General features: G+C 39.1%; 1 protein-coding gene across 4 annotated transcripts; it reads right to left on the reverse strand.

Moving 5' to 3' along the window:
* Positions 1 to 1,681: 1,681 nt before the first annotated feature.
* LOC141910940 (cohesin subunit SA-1-like) lies at positions 1,682 to 17,721 on the reverse strand. 4 transcript variants are annotated; one of them, XM_074801827.1, is made up of 27 exons: positions 17,662 to 17,721; positions 16,536 to 16,648; positions 16,076 to 16,160; positions 15,816 to 15,965; positions 15,066 to 15,239; positions 14,534 to 14,738; positions 13,699 to 13,924; positions 13,217 to 13,340; positions 12,648 to 12,826; positions 12,037 to 12,262; positions 11,664 to 11,778; positions 11,030 to 11,223; positions 10,623 to 10,772; positions 10,219 to 10,362; positions 10,048 to 10,118; positions 9,462 to 9,636; positions 8,869 to 8,961; positions 8,197 to 8,350; positions 7,717 to 7,850; positions 7,426 to 7,527; positions 7,133 to 7,281; positions 6,409 to 6,540; positions 5,079 to 5,269; positions 4,784 to 4,877; positions 4,483 to 4,602; positions 4,088 to 4,277; positions 1,682 to 2,853 (listed from the first exon to the last, which is right to left on the reverse strand). In XM_074801827.1, the coding sequence occupies exons 2-27, from the start codon at positions 16,646 to 16,648 to the stop codon at positions 2,827 to 2,829; spliced, it is 3,717 nt and encodes a 1,238-aa protein (XP_074657928.1). In that variant the 5' UTR covers positions 17,662 to 17,721; the 3' UTR covers positions 1,682 to 2,826. The 4 variants fall into 4 exon arrangements, with proteins under 4 accessions (XP_074657928.1, XP_074657930.1, XP_074657927.1 ...); XM_074801829.1 differs by lacking the exon at positions 17,662 to 17,721 and adding an exon at positions 17,420 to 17,505; XM_074801826.1 differs by lacking the exon at positions 17,662 to 17,721 and adding an exon at positions 17,003 to 17,059.
* Between the last annotated feature and the right edge of the window lie 45 nt (positions 17,722 to 17,766).

The raw sequence follows: 17,766 nt of genomic DNA on the forward strand, positions 1-17,766 counted from the left end.
CAAACAAGCATTGGAAATTGGGCACTGTCTAAAGGAAGGTACGTACTCACTTTTAACTGATTCGCCGTATGGGGCCTATAACTGTTCTTCAAACTGATACAAAAAACTGTTCCCCTGAATCTCATTCTATGTAAATCATTTCGAAAATGAAATAGCTATTTGACTACCTTTACTATACCTTGGTAGGGAATGAAGACACAATTTCTAAGACGAATATTTTTACAGGAAATAGAGGAAGATGGGCTATTACGGGAATGCGAATGAAAGTGAATTTTGTTGGGTCGAGAAGTGGAGTTGGACAACACCAATAACCAGCTACATAGTAGAAGCCCCAGCCTGGGCGTACCCTGCCCTAAGTCTAATTGGTTTAGTTGTCATAGTCCTGGGCACTTACAGAAAGGCGTCGCACAGTTCGTGCCATTTCTACATGTTGATTTTAGGGATTGCCGATTTATACGCTATTGTGGGTATTGAAGTGCCCTATCTGATGGATGTATACCGTGTTAAATTCACACGAGTTATGTGTATCGTGAAGGCTTTCCACAAGGATTGCCCAAAACAAGCAGCTATTTGGATTCTGGTGCTGATGACAGTTGATCGCGCAGTAGCGGTTTACAAACCTCTCCAAGCTGCCACGTTATGCACGGTGCCTAGGGCGAAGAAACTAACGGCGGGTACAATCGGTATACTGGTCTTGATTGAAGGGACTTGGGCCACTTTTCACGTTAATAAGGATCAATTTGGCACATGGACAGCTTGCGTATTGGAAGATGATATCGCTTATACAATTTTCCATCACTATAACAACACGATGTCGTTATATTTACCAATACTTGTAATAGCGGTGGCGAATGGTATGATTGTAGTTGGCGTCAGAGGTTCCGCAAGCATGGACTCAACTCAACAAGTCATTGATACTAAAAAGCAAGTCACAGCGAAGAAGATAACAGTTTTAGTAATTTTAACATCTGTCGCATTCGTGGCCCTTTCTCTTTTATTCGCAGTTATAACAATTCTATTTTTAGAATATGGTTCAATACGAAAAACCTCCGATTTCTACTATAGACATTGCGAATACGAATATTATTTCCTTTTTCTCGTTGCGGGGTACTGCGTCGGCGTCTCTTTAATGAACGCCAATCACTGGGTTAACGCCTGCATCTTTATGGGCAGTGCAAATTTTCGAAATGACGTCAAAACAAATCTTATAAAACTTTTTGAAAAATGGACCATTAGGTTTTAGATAAAGTTCTGATCTAAGTGTGTATAATCTGCACTGGAATGTTAAATTTCTTGAAGGATTTCGATCATGATGTTCAAGCCATTTGTTCTGCCTCTTTTTCAATATGTTACGAGCAAATGATTTCATTTTCTACGTTTTGAAAGTTCAAGAGGTGCAGCTCAGAATTTGGTTTGATTATTGCATCAGTTGATTTTCCATCATCTCTTGCGCCTCGACGAATCGTAGGGACCGCTGGACTGTAAGAGAACCCGACTCGCGAATTCTTACTCCTCCAGCGAGATTCTAAATTCAGCTCTGTGATCGACTCTAAATGCGCGTCCTCAGAAATCGTATGCAGGATTTGTCGAAACCATCAAATAAATGAACAACGAAATCAATTAAATACATAATAATATTATATTATATAATTAGACATAATGAAAAGTTTGAAGGTCGTCAATGTTTCACACATACATCGAATACAAATAACAAAAAATAAACAACACATGTTTTTCATAAATGGAGAAGAAAATGAATTTTACAGATTAACGCTTATTTCACGTTGAGTACATCCTAAAAATGTATGTACCTTAATTACATCAGACTCAACCCCCACCTCCCTGATAACATCAATTTACATCAGACTCTCAACCCCACCCACCTCCCTGGTTACATCAAATATACAATTCTAAACAATACGGAAATTTGACACTATAGGCCTATTGTACATTCAACGATGATCAAATTTGTTTCAAGTTCTGTTATCAGGTATTTTACTAAAGTGCTCACAGACATTTCACTTTTCATCACTTTGATGTTACAAAAAATTGTGATGATGATAGCTAAACTCAGCTAGATTCTAAAGAAATCTGTAAACCTGCCGATAAAATGGATGATTAACCCATGTTCGTTCTATCTGACCTTTCAACTAACAACAATACAAAATATATCATGTGACATGAAATGGAGTAATTTACATTGACGTCTATTTTCTAAATAGACGAACGAATGAAAGAATTAATGAATTAAATGGTTTTTTTACGTACGACGGTATCTTAGTTTTCTTTTAACAAATGCAACGACAAAAATATATTTACATCTCATCTTAGTATGGCGCCCCCTTTAGTTCATACCATGCGACATATCGCTAGTATCGAACTAAGGTTAGGTTTTAGGAGTCCTTATTATTCACTTGAACAAAATCATTGAACCTTCGATAAATATTCAAAGTAATACACACATAGAAGTCTTCTACTCCTCATTGAACAATTCATCCAGGTAACTATTTGTAGTATGGGATCATTCACCTATTACGTACGCATTAGGGGAGGGGGTGGTAAGTGCAATTGCGTACTGTAATGCTTAATGTACATGAAATAATGGCTGATTTTGTGTACAGGGCTGGGAGGGGGTTTGAGAAATTCAAATTGTATGCGTACTTAATAAATGAATGATCCCTATGTAACGCATACAAACATCAACGATTTCGAAGTGTTCAACCTATCAATCGGTTTTTAAAGACTACATAACTAAAACTCCGTGTCAGTGATAGAAATTGTCGAGCTGTGATTCATATTACGTCTGCCGTCGTTTTCTAGAACGGTTCATTGGAAAGAGTATTCGTCGTCCTCCTGTAAAATAAATAATAAAACAAATTTACAATTCAATCTACTGATTGTAAGTTACTACGAAGCCTTTCTCAGGTCGTCTAACATCCAACCTGATCGTCGGCTATTGGTCGCTGATTTTTCAGGCGGGGAAGTGTACAAAATATTGTTAACACCGATCGCAGACCGGTTTAAGTCTATCATGTATCACTGATCAGATGGGAGTTTGTGTTATGTGACCGATCTTAACGAACAGTGATGTGATGACTTAAGCTTTCAAATGATTGTGGATCTCAGGTGACCAGAGCGTAGCTGAGATCCGACAAACCAGTTTCAGCTGAATCAGCGACCCGACCTCGAGATGTGACATCGGTGTTCTTAAGACCGAACGGATGTTAACGCCAACAGAGTATGGCTTTAGGATTAGTCATCAACACGATCGTCCCAGGTATGGCAACTGAACTTAAGTTCCATTGTATCAATCTGTAACCAGGACAATCACTATTGATTGTAGTGTGAAGTTGTAACGAGTGTGCTGATAAAATTTCTGAGTCATTTCGAATAAAGAATCTTGATTAAGGCTATAGATTGATACTGATGTATTACTAAACCAACTCGGTTTCAATTTATTCATTAGTTAACAACTATAGTAGACCTCTCATAACTCAAATTACTTTGGGACTAGTTGTTATTGAGATAATTGAGTTAGACGATGGTGTTTTTTTGACATTTTGTTGCAATGGTTCGGAGATTTGTGTTTGAGTGAATTGATTTTGTATTGGAGTTAAGAGGAGTCTACTGTAAAATAATCGAACACATTCAAAATGGAATGTATTTAGTTAAGAAACGTCTAGTGAAAAATCGTTGTTTCCAGTTAGTATTGAAGGTTTTATGAATGTTGAAATATTCTAACGAACTGAAAAGCATGCTTTAAAATCAACTGGAATAATCCTCAACTGCCAGGGCCTGAAATACCAGAAATCAATGAGCTCAAGGCTGAAATACTAAAGCCCCATCGACACTATCCTCTGTTCTAAAATGGAATGGACCAAATCAGAACGGAATTTTTGCTAGAGTGAATGCAGAGTTTGTTCTAGATTGGAAGGGATTAAATCAAGAATATTTTGAATTTAACCCAGCGTGAATGCAATCACAATGATTCCCAGTTGAGAGCAGTAAACTCAACTGACTCAAGGGACCACAGCTGAGGAGAGGACCGACCCTGGCAGTTGGGGACGGATCGAACTTCACGCCTTACGTCGACGATTTCTATATTCTCGGCGACATCAGGAATCTCACGAATCGGTCGCATCGGATACTGCGGTACGCTACATTTACGCCTGCGCGTACCGTAGCTACGACGACCGGTATCGGACGCCGTTTTCTCTTGTTGACTCGGGCTCGAGAACTGCCCGATATCCGGGCTCTCGTCCTGGCTCTGCGAAACCCTAAATTTGTGTTATCAAAATTGACACGATTATTGCACATTCAGTACAAGTCCGTTTAACACCACTGCTGACCTCGGAGAAATATTGATGAAACTTTATGAAAGGTTTGCTACTTCAGGAAAGATGACATGCTATGTACAACAGCAGGCAACAAGGGATGGGGAAGAGTGAATAGATTTGACTAGTAGTTTATCACGCAACTTACCGATTAGATCGGCGACTGTACGTCTGTTCATGTGGTTGTTGTTGTTGCTGGGAGACGTCTGCCTGTTGAGGATCTAACCACGCGCCTTGAGACATCTGAGCGATCGTCATAGCAACCGTCCTATTGTTACAAATGATATATCTTTTTAACCAGAATTGATACAGATTAACTGCCGATTGCTTAGCGATTCCAGATGTTTTACTTTCACGATTAAGTAAGATATATTTTCAACAAACAACAATCTAATTATTTGTTTGTATATTTGGTTTGTTAGGTAAGAGAATATAATTAATAAACTTACGCCTCATCACTGAGATCACCTTCCGTTCGTGGTCGTTTTATAGCTGTGGATGCTGAGAGTGGTTCTCCAGGAGCCGGAGTCTGGGGTTCATATACTACAATTAGAAATGGGCGAAAGGTCATGATTTTGATTGCCTTCATCAAATCTTATATCATATGAAAATATAGTGACACAAACTTCTTAAAAAAGAAAATCAACAGGATATTAGCTGATTCTGTAGTGTTAGATGTGGATTTTCAGAGGAGGAATAGACACTAGATTGCTGAGTGCTAATAGGTTAAAGGGATCAACTTACCATCGTGTTGTTGTTTTCCACGCTTTTTGCCGCCTTTCGGAGGTCGCCCGGGCGGGTTCTTCATCGTCGGGTTCATCGTCGGTTCGGTATCTCCCTGTACGAGACTGTTTCTGTAGGTTAACAGAGGCGCCCAGTCTTCGCTCCTAGTCGACGGCATACCACCGGCTAAATGCTTATCCAGGTACATTACACTACAACAAACATTAATATTCATACTTAATCATTCCTCATTACAGCCAGCTTAATTCGGACCTTAGTGTGCGATTGATGAAAGCATTCCGGTTAATGAGATGCTAGGATTTTTAGGAAATTGAATTGGATAAGCTTTCTCTGTTAAGTATTTCTTTTCATTATTTAAAAAAATTAAATAAAAAAAAACAATATTGAACAGTAACGCAGTCAAACTTGTCATCAGAGAAGTCGTCTCATTACATACATCAGTCATCACTGTTTTGAGTCATTGTGTAGATCTTGACTTAAAACACTGTTCGCTGGAACTGTAGCTTTTAAACAGTCGAGCTTTGTTTGAAATTGTAACCAATGAGAATGAAGCAGAGTCAGGAACTGTATCATTCCTGTGTGCCAGTGTAAATATCAAACAGTGAATCAGAACGATCAGTAATGAGCTCGTCGTCAGTAGCGAACGTGTTGAGCAAGTTTAAGTGTAAAATGTAAAGCCTGTCCCAATCTGCTAAATGAGATATCTGAATGGAACGTCATCAACATTTGTCATAGATGGACTATATAAATTTTACCCCCAATCCGTATTCAACGTAGGTCTATAGTACAAACACTGAAACGAAACGTCTATAGTTTACAGTCTGAATCTTAGATACAAACTCATTGGAGTGCGATAGGCTTAAAACGCAACGGAAAAACAATGAAAAAATATCATCAACGCATAAACTAGGATAATTGTTTAACGATTCGAACTATGTTTAATACCGTTTTTGTTCGATAACTAATCCGACAGGGATTACACTACCGAGATATTTCAAACTGAAAAATTGCGTTAGAATTTCTACACACAAATGATAAATACGCAAGCAGCAAGCGTCTAGAGAGGAGATGAAGAGAAAGGAGGAGGATGTAGAGGAAGAAAGATGAGAGGATTAGGAAATAAGAAAGGGAACAAGAGATGCAAAGCAGAAAGGAGGAGAGATGAAGAAGAGAGGAGTGAGATATAGATGGGAAGGAGAGGCGGTGAGGGAGAGTGAGAGGAGTGATGAGGGGAAGATAGTTCAGTAAGACTGCGAAATAAGAGGGACATACATTAATCACTAAGACTAATTACTATTAAGAGAAACAATTAATTAACTATTTAACTTACACGACGCGTTTGTCTTGTTTCATTAGTTTATTTGTGAATTCGCACAGAATTTCGAGGAATGCCAGATTTGGAGGAGGTCCACGCGGATCTTCAGGATTCTCCAACGGGTTCAGACTGAACAAAATTCCTTCCCTGTAACAAATAAAATATCTTGAGTTTCCAATCAGGAGAGGTGTAACCTTTTGATCAATCACCCAAAGCCACAGTGTTTTCACTAAGAAATCAACAAGCCAGGTCCCTTCGAAAAACAGGAGGGTCCCATAATATGTCACAGCCCCGAAACGAAAGCTGGTTTGAAAAGACAGGTGGGTCCTTAAAAAACGACAGATGGGTCTGGGACCTGGCTCTTATTGAAAACACTGAGCCATGGACCCAGCACCAAATTTGTACAGTTAAAGCATATAAGACCAGCCCATTTCGGTCTCTAATGCCCATCAACTTCAGGCCAGACGATTTTGGTTTAGTAACCAAACTTACAATGTAAAAGCAGTCTTTAGCCAATCAATTCAAGACTATAAACTTATTTCCGTTCAATAGCCAATTTAACAATCTAAGATCAGACCATTTTAGTTCTTTAACCAATCTTAAGACTTAAGCCTATGCACATTTTGGTTCGATATCAAACAACCTTATGATCTCAGACAACAACTCAGCCCGGCGTTTCAAATTGAAAACAAAATTGTCTATTCTGAAAAAGCCGAAAAAGATTTCACGCGTTTCTTACTTGTGCATCGCGGCGACGGCCTGTCTGTTTTTCACTTGATCGAGACCAAATGACAGAGCGAATCTTCGCGCCAATTCTTTGATCGATTGATATCCGTCTGACATTCGATCCAGATTTATTCCTTGTTCGGCTTGAAGTTCTTTGAATAACTACAAACAAATAAATAACGATAGATATTTAGATTTTGGTTGGATATCGTCAGGGTGGATATCGTCAGGTTGGGTATCGTCAGGTTGGATATAGTCAGGGTGGATATCATCAGGTCGGATATCGTCAGGTCATTCGATACTTACCGATGTTAAACTAAGTGCGAGTGTTTTTGCTGTGCTGACTTTATTGATTTCTCTTGATTTTCCCAGCGTAGCTTTGATAATGTCTCCATAATCATTATAAAACTAGAAAAGAAAAAAAAACTTCCGAGTATATCGAATCCTAACGTAAGTCTTATTAAATCGATTCATCAATTCAAGATGTATTAGAGGCAAGTTCGTTAACATTAAGTGCAAAAATGAATTCTCAGAGTCCAAAATGAATTCAGGGGTTATCTAACTAGGTGTGAATTCAGTGTTATCTAACTCTCTTACCCTCATGTAATGTTTAAACATATCGGCTGCAGTTCGTATGTGTACGACGTTGTAGACGACCAGTTTACAAAACGACGCCAGGAAATTACGTCGATTGTGTAACTCTTCGATTTTAACATTCTCATCGATATCATCTAAAATCAAACACAGCAATCCCACTGTTATAACGGGTACGTATGATAAAATAAAATACTCATCGCCGATGATTTCACGAATCATTGTGAAAACTTCACCCTCAACTTCAGAACAACTTCATAGCATAAACAAATGCTGAATTAGCATTAGATTCAAGGGCTCTTTTCAATAATGCTCTTCTGGAAGTTATAAACTACTTTCTCTTTCAATTGCTGCATTTGTAAGTTTTTGCCAACCCTTCCATCTCTGTGACGGCAAAAATTCCTTCTCCCTGAAGAGCACCATCTAACAGGGCCTAAGATATGAGCTTTAGTTCATACAGTGCTGCCCTCTAGTAGTACTTACCATCATCATCTTCGACGAATACTTTATCGGAGAGAAAACTGCCGAGTTGAGCTTGTATGTTTTTATCCGGTTCGTAGATTAACGGTTTCAAAGCCGGAACGCTTTCTAAATGTTTACTGAATACAATCAGTAAATCACAAATAGTGATAAATGCCTGAAATTTAAGAGAAAATTTAACTATCTTTTCATTTAAATACGCTAATGATCTAACTGTACTAGGGACCCGACATCAGAAACCAAGCAAGTATTCAATCGGTGGCCAGTGAGGATATACCAGGCATTCTTCACAGATTCAAATAAAATATTTTCTAATTTTCTCACATCCAATGATTGCGCATATATGAGGATGTATCTGTTGTTCTGAGTTTGTGCAATAGCCAGTGCTGTGCAGGGTCCTCATTATATCAAGGTTATAATTGACTGGGGCCGGTTTCAATAGACAACACAGTAGTTGATTAGTTGCTTATGATGAATTCCTCAATCTCAATGAAATGAACACCTGAAACAAGCTTTGGGCCCTAATATTTGGTGTAGGGATTCTGCTGTTATGCCTGCCTCTAGCACTGGTTGACATGCAAACTTCGACATCATAAGTAAAACGCCTATTTTGTTAAATTGATAAAACGAATGAGTGAATATTTTCAAGAGAAATGAAGTCTATTTGGCACCTACCTCTTCGTTAATTTTATCCATCTGATGGTACAGCAGATCCTGTAACAGCATCATAAATTCATCCAGTCGTTTATTCAACATTTTCATTTCACCCTGAAAAAATATCATTGAATAATTAAGTATTTTCATTTGTACGTAAATGCTGCGGAGCCAAATGGCTAGATAATTTAGGGATTAAAGCCCAACGCACAATACGCAGGGAACCATGTTTCTGAATAAAAAGATTTAACCCACTATCTACAGATTAAAAGAATTTAAAATCAAGAATTTATTTATTCGAACAATCTAAAATATATAATAAACACGACGTTTCGATCACACCCTAGAGATCGTCAGGTGATCGTCACAACAGACGATGATCTCTAGGGTGAGATCAAAACGTCGTGTTTATTATATATTTTAGATTGTTCGAATAAATAAATTCTTGATTTTAAATTCTTTTAATCTGTAGATAGTGGGTTTAATCTTTATAACCGTTCACCACGTTTGAGTGTGGTTATCGTACTATGTTTCTGAATATTTCTCTGTGTCGCGTGCATTCAAGAGAAACGAGGAACATGGTTTCAGGAACAATGTTTCCGCGATCCAAGTACCTTGTCAGGGTTGGTTTCGTCGAGACGATGAAGATTCCACATGATCGCCATCGAACAGCAGGCGATCGCGCGGCACACGATATCGACGGGAATCTGCATCTGCGTCGGATCGGTCGATTGTTTGACGATGTGGAAAAACGAAACCCACAAACCCCATTTCGTCAGATCGTGACATCTGTGAAAAGATTGGATAAGTTTAAAACTTCATACAGATTGTACCAATACGGCACTCTAACCCTAACAATGTTAATGAAAATGGTTCTAAAGATGGGCATGTTTATTCAATGATTTCAAAGGGGTAAATGAAAGCATTTGTTGATATAAGGGAGCAGTGACAATTTACGCAAAAATAAGATAGGATTGTCGATCGCTAATGCAACTTGGCTACAAAGCAAGCCTGGCGAATTCTTGTGGAACCACTGATTGTAAAAGTAGATTTGGCCACACCTTGCTAGTTTTTCATGTTCATCAGAAATATCTTAAGTCAGACATACACAAACATACACATACTGACATACCCAGACAGACATACATATACGATCACACACATACGAACATACAGCAGATATACTACTAAGATTCTTACCCATAAAACGCGTATATTCGTTTCAACGAAGCGACTAATGAGAAAATTTCTTCGTCATCGGCTTCTTCTCCCTGAAAATATGTAAAATGGAGCTTATTAACTCATTATCAATTGTTTAGCGAGTGAAGGTGATCAGTGACGTTTCATTGAAAATGTAATAGTCTTAAATACCTCTTGGAAATAATCCTGATACGCCTCGCGATATTTCTCGATCAGTCCGTCAATCAAAGTGCTACGAGTTACGATGCATTTTCCGGCGATCGCGAATTCTTGATTACAGAACGCCTCGTAACACTTCGAACACGCCTCCAACACCTGACGATTATAGACTAAACATCTTTAACACCAATATACAATATTTCATATTCAACAAATTCATAGATAAAGGGCAGCGAGTGTGGATGAACCGTCTCTGGGTAGTGAGCATAGAAGAAACACTTCTAAGTAAAGAATATAGCCGCCTTTGGCAAGTGAGTACAGGTAAAGGGAAACACCATCCTAGGTAAGCCGGTATGGCCAATGTTTGTAGGCCTACTGGTGTATCTGAACTGTCCCTCTAGACTGACAGTACTAACCTCGGTACTGGTGTGTTTATCTACAATCTCTTGTATATATTTCAGTAACAGTTCCAGATGTTTTTCCAGTCGACTCGTAGTGTAGATTTCAAGGTCGAAATGTTGTGGAATTTGTAGCAAATTACTCAACTTTTCCGCGTCAGCCACGTACTAAATAAAACAACAACAACAACTTGAGAGTTAATCATTAAAAGAAATTAGCTCCCAGCTAAAATTCAGCATGCTACAAACGTTATAACCCTCAAACATTTTTGCCTTATTGAATAGATGCAGACTAAGACCTTATTGAATAGATGCAGACTAAGACCTTTTTCTTTCAACCTGTCAACAATCCCTTCTATTCATAATCAGGAATAAGGGTGTCATGGGAGCCCGAGAACCAATAAATATGTTTTGATAATTCTTACCTTGACGACGAGTTGAGGAAGTGATACGATAAAATGTTCGGTGAGACGCGCCTTGTCGTCGTGGAGCTGTTTGATTTCTTTCGTAGTGAGTTTTTTATTCGGTCCACGTCCGACCGGTGATTCCCACGTGGCTGCCTGTTTCACGCAACAAACCATTATTTCTATCAAACTCAATTCTTGACGATCGTCCAACGCTGAAATTATCATAGGTTTATATCGTCATACAGAAGTTATATACGCTTCCTAACCTCTGGCGAACAGCTAACAATGCAATTGAAATTTGCGCAATCAAATCCTACACCTTTTCGTAAACGTGTGTACGATGCATTCATTTGCTCGAACTCATGTGAACAAATGATGCTCAATTTACGTTAAATTGATTCTAAGCTGTTCTGTAAACAGCCTTAATCGATCACAGAGCTCTCAGATACAAAGTACATATATGCAGGGCCCACACTACTGGGTTCAGTTGCACAGTCGTGACTTAAGCCCAAAAGTGGTCTTAAATCTTAAGACTGGTCTTAAGTTGTTAGATTGGCTATAGAACTAAGTTGGTCTTAGACTGGTCTTAAGTCTAAGCCATGACTATGCAACCAGCCCCTGGTAGAAAGAAGCAGTATTATTGTTAACTTACGTTCCTCTCCGCGACCCGGTTCTTCTAACAGTAAATCCGTCATACATTCCCAATCTTTCATCATATCGTTTATTTCCCATAAACTATCGACGAGGTAAGCGGCGTGCTCGTGTAACTAAAATACAGTTTACACAAAATATTTTCATCTTATAGCTGAATAGCTAATTAGCTGGTGAGAAAGAATCTTCAGGCAGGTTTCGATTGGTTTCTGCTGATTCTGGAATACTCTTCTTGCTCATTCATTTCGACCAGAAAGGCTCTCTGAAATTGCTATTCTTCTTGAAGGATGTACAATTGAAACCTACCCTAGGGTCCAATTTTAAGGGTCCAATGCCCGGTTTGCCAAAAATATAAACAATTATTAAATACTCACCTCACTCTCAATGAAGAATTGAACCAGATCTCGAATCAGGGGTGTATTTTCACTACGTTTCTTGCCTTTTTTCGTACGCGGCAAATTACGAGTCAACTCTGGATCTTTCTGGAACAGTTTCGCGTTGAGGAATTCACCGGCGGCCTGTGCCACCTGGCGATGAGACGAGTACACTAATTCGTAGACATTTTCGCAATCTTTGTCGCTCAGTACGTTTTCGCTGTACCTGAAAAACATGTTTATACCGTCTCATAGAATATGCAATGCTGCTAAATTAAGCATAACTCACGGGCAGGTTTTTATAGACTGTTATTACCTTTAACCCGGGGGCTACCTTAATTCATTTTCAATTGAGTTAGCCCCAGGGTTAAAGGTAATACCAGTCTATGAAACCAGGTCCAAGTCACACGGATCCAATCGATCATGGGGTCATAAGGACTTGGCAGCCAGTCGCTGATTTTTCAAAATGAACATAATTTTCCGGTTTCTTTCAATTCCCAACGTTTATGAGAGAAATAAGTTTCCTATTTTCTTTGACACAAATTAGTTTCCATGTTTTCCCTGTTCTAGGATCGTGATCACCCTGTGAACGCGTTTTAAAGAGCACCGACCTGAGAATGCTGATAACTAATTTGACAGCTTGCACGGCGACGTCGTATTCTTTATCCAACGTCATCTCGACGATTCGATCTTTGAATCGGTTCGTAAACAACTCCAGTTTCGGAGCCAATTCCTCCGACTCGTACAGATTGTGAAGTCCTTTCAAACAAACGTGTCGCACTTCACCGCTCTGAAAATCAACCACGGAATTTATCAATATTAAAATTCTTTTGTAGAAATATGGACGACTTGTAAAACTTTACAATGAGCTAATGAGCATTGAAAATGAAGCAGAGTTAGTTCAGATGAGTAGCTACAAGATGAGGCAATTATGGCAGAACTGGATCTTGCAGTCACCAGCTAATGAGTAATACACAGCCCAAGTCAAATATGATAAGCTGTACAATCAATCTACGTTGTATGTGCTATTTTGTAGCAGATTTGGAAACTGGAAATTTTCATTTGGTTTACAAAACTTTTCAATCTAAAGCCTACTATTATGTATCTTAACAACCGATGGGTAGAGAAAGGTTTAATTATTGCTGATGATTGGTTTCAAGTTGAAGTTCACAGTACTAACCCTATCGTAAAGCGTCCAGCCGACGTATTTTAAATAACCGTCATCCAGAAACATGTTCGGATATTTTTTCATCCAGACTCCGATTTCAGCCATACAAATACTGCGTATTTCACCGATACTATCCCTAAAATATACAACGAAAAACAACAATGTAACCATTTTGCCAAAACTAGTTTCATCTCAATATTCTGACAGAATAGTTAAACTCAAATTTTCGTGTAATTGCCATTGGTTAATTCAGGACTACAATTCAAACTTAAACCGTTTCAGGCTTAAACTTTTTCGCGAAACTGGACCCTGGTATGCGAGGATATTACACCTACTACAGCACGCGAGGATCGAATATTGTCCATAAATGAATGCCATGTAAAATTCCACGTCGATAGATGGCGGGTTCGCACATAATATTTCTATCCATGATGTAGTTCACACATTTATCTATGCGCACATCTCTCAGTCATTACGCAAAGTGTTCTTATTACCTGTAACGATGCACGAAAACTCCTTTGAATATATACGTCAACATGTTGCGAATTTCCTCCTGATTTTCTTCCATTTCTTGTCGTTTTTGCATCAACATTTCCAGACGTTCCGACGCGCGTTTGTTCGACGTTTTCTGTCGTTCGGCTTCGTATTGTCGCTGCGTGTAGTCGAGATTCACGCTTAAACCTAACGCGACGTCGACCAGAGCGGTCATCAGTTTCATCGCTGCAAATACATTATTATCATGTTATTTGATACTTCGTTCATGACGACCAGGCTCCAGAACTCGAAAAACTGGACCCAGGTTTGCAGGAAATATCGAACTTGAATATTCAACAGCCAAGCAACTGTAAATACCAGCCACTTGAAAACCTGATACTTTGTCTTCTATGAAACTCTCTTTTTTCGGTGAAATTTCATGAAAAAATTTCCCCCTAGTTTTTGCTCTACACTCTTCCTATTCCAGAGTAACAGTCTTTTCACTGGATAGAAGCAGTTGGTAGAGATTTAGTAATCCAGACTTTCTATTCCTAAACTGAAATACGTTTTGATCGAAACCTGCCTCAGATTTTACTATGTTTGAGACATGCGCTGGCACTTTTCATTACAGAGTTTGTCTGATCAACAATTAGATAGATGCAATGCACAATGGGGTCCAAACAGAGTTTGGGATGAGCTGATGAAAGAGTTTCTAAACAGTCTGGGATGAGCTGATCGTACACGCAGTGAAAGGATCCAACGCCCTTTCACATAAACGTACCTGCTAGTGTGCTAGTATGTCTGAACGTGCGAAATTGTGAATCGGTTAAACCGGTCAACAGTGAAATCACGTACCTGCTAGCGTGCTAGTATGTCTGAACGCGCGAACTTGTGAATCAGTTAAACCGGTCAACAGTGAAATCACGTTATCCATCATATACTGATCGTAGATGATACTGTACTGACATTGTTTCACCAGAGTCGTCACAAACTCGACGAAATTCGTTTTAAATTTCTTCCACACCGGTCCGCTCATAATCAACGGATAATCTCCACTTTCCTAAAACAAGATTAATCAAATTGATATTTTATATGCTCGCTGCATTGATGATGAGGATTAAGCTTTAAGTATTAAACTGTAATGATAATGAAAGGCTTATATCTTCTGAGTTATTCTTAAGATTAGAGTCCGTTTTTGAACAATTAAGTCCAAAAGTTGTAAGAGTGGCTATACGATTAAGATGGTCTTAAATCTGAATGGCTTGATGTAAGTTGTTACATTGGCAGTCATTTTTGAGGCGATGAATCTCGACTGAACAGTTGGACCAGATAAAAAGAAACACAGTCGCTGAAAGTTATACGGGCAATTTTAATTCATGTGAAATACCTCATCGAATTCTTCGGTCATTTTCCTGATGAGTTCCGCGTGTTGTAACTCGGCGTACATGTGAGGCGTGATTTTACCACGACAACCCGAACTTTGAATGAAGAATTGAATGAGTTCGAGTAACGCCGCGTCACGATCCTGTTTATACGTCTCAATCCAATCATCGACTACCGTCTAAAAATAAAACATCATCTTCAATCATTAACATATTAATAATGGGGGTTATTGCTTGCTGGGGCTATAATATCGAGTCTACAGATCTTTAACGCCCCTTAAAACAATATGGAGGTCAATTCCATAGCTTTCACTTCTACTCTACATTAGTCAAATTCAAGGGAAACGAGGAACGGGGTTCTAAGGTAGATATGAATTCTGTAAACATTCTAACTTAAACCACAAAGCAAAACAGCAAAGCCCAGAATATGCTCTGAAGGCAAACAAACATCGGGTTTAGAATGGTCTCCAAAATTGTCTTTATTTACTAAGTTTAACGATATCTGATTCAATCTAGAAGCACTTCATCTATTACATCAGTATACGGGCCTCCACACCAGTATACGGGCTTCCTCACCAGTATACGGGCTTCCACACCAGTATACGGGCTTCCACACCAGTATACGGGCTTCCTCACCAGTATACGGGCCCCTCACCAGTATACGGGCCTCCTCGCCAGTATACGGGCCTCCTCACCAGTATACAGGCCTCCTCATCAGTATACGGGCCTCCTCACCAGTATACAAGCTTCCTTACCTGTAAAGCCATTTTTCCAGCTTTAACGATTTCAAACATCGATCCATCCTCCGCAGCTCGTCTCACTTTTTCTTGCCCATCTCCCATTTCTCCTTCTTTACGACGTTTTCTATTTCCTCCTCCTCCTCCAGCAGCTGCTCGTTTACCAGTCTGAAATTCACAATTATTGGCACATAATTAGTTTTGATGAAAACTTTTGGGAAGGTGACAGGCGTTGTGAAATGTGTTTACTGCCCTGGAACGGAGAGAACGCTATTTACCTCTTCAGCAGTCACTTGTCGCACGACTTGACGAATTTTCAAAGATGGATCTTCGAAATCACTGTCATTATCGCCGGCTTCTTGCCTGTAAGATTTAACAATCATATTATAAAATGATGATTACTAGTTTTTGCCAGGATTTAACCCTTCAAGAGCTTTGTAGCTGAGAAATTGTGATCGCCCAGACACTGTACAGCGTACGTGATCATCCAGACACTGAACAGCGTATGTGATCGCCCAGACACTGTACAGCGTACGTGATCATCCAGACACTGTACAGCGTATGTGATCGCCCAGACACTGTACAGCGTACGTGATCATCCAGACACTGTACAGCGTATGTGATCGCCCAGACACTGTACAGCGTACGTGATCATCCAGACACTGTACAGCGTATGTGATCGCCCAGACACTGGTACAATGGATGCAGGTCGCTGATTGATAATTCAGGGTTACTTACATCATTTGTAAATCAGGTTCCATCACGTATTGCGGTTCCATTGTCTCGCACAAGTTTTCTAACGCTATATCCTTAGATTTTCTCCTGGGTCGAAGTCCACCTCTTTTTGACATCTTTAAAAATAGACATAAATATCAAATTTGTATAGAACGATTATAATGTGTGAGTCTATTTGTCTATTCTATTCTAATCTGTTCATTCTGAACTTTTCAAAATTGGTTTAAAGCTGCGTAGGTGGCAGCACTATCTAATCGAAGGGATAGTCATCTCAAAATTTACCACATACATTTGGCTTTGAATTCCGAATAGAAATAACGCAATGAATTAATTCTAGAGACTTTCACAGAAAGATTAGATTCTAAATTCATTCAAAATAGAATTTTCAAACGGCGCCATTCTGAGATGTAAGTGTCCACGTGACGCTGCTAAATTAAGAGCCAGATATCGGAAAATCTGACGAGAGAAACCTGATATAAGATACACTTCAGATGTGACATTAGACTAAACAAATATGGGAAGATAATCAACACAAAACGTGGAAAGAGATGGAAAATATTTGATGAGTAAATTTCTAAATAGCGTAGATGGCAGCACCAGACAGATAAGGAAATCTTTCCAGCCTGAGAGAAAATTTACAATCAGAAAACTGAAAATTTCGACGTTTTTCGGGCATTCAAATCATAAAGATTTTACAGAGCTCTTACAATTCGGCGAGAAATGGCGATAACCGCTGGGATTCGGGTCCTAAAATCGATCCTTTGTTCAAAAACGGGCAATTTCCATTAACACTTCATTTCAAACTCGAATTTCTGCTAGATTCCAGCTTCGAAATGAAACACACTGATAAATACGAGTGAATTCGATAATTTCGCTTCGTCACTTACATAATTTAGGGTCGGGGTGAGATCAGTTAGGCCTGTATAGCACCTTACGAGTCCGATTTAGTCGATTATCGAATATACGGCGCCAGTGCGGCCATTTTGAATTTATGATTACTGCGGGAGATTTACACAACAAAAGATTCCAATAATCGCATAAATTAACGCTTAAACTATCAGAAAACTCGTGTTAACTTTGAAAAACGTATTTGAAAGGGTTTAACGGGTGTTTAGTTATCGGGTTGTACCTTGAAAACGGGTTTGTATCGTTTCAATGCGGGAAATAATTAGTTTTCTAGATTCCGAGATTGAGATTTGGCGCGTCTTCACCGAGTTGCGCGCTAATTACCGCA

The sequence above is a fragment of the Tubulanus polymorphus genome, chromosome 9, assembly GCF_964204645.1.
Source record: "Tubulanus polymorphus chromosome 9, tnTubPoly1.2, whole genome shotgun sequence".
Taxonomy (NCBI): Eukaryota; Metazoa; Nemertea; class Palaeonemertea; order Tubulaniformes; family Tubulanidae; genus Tubulanus; species Tubulanus polymorphus.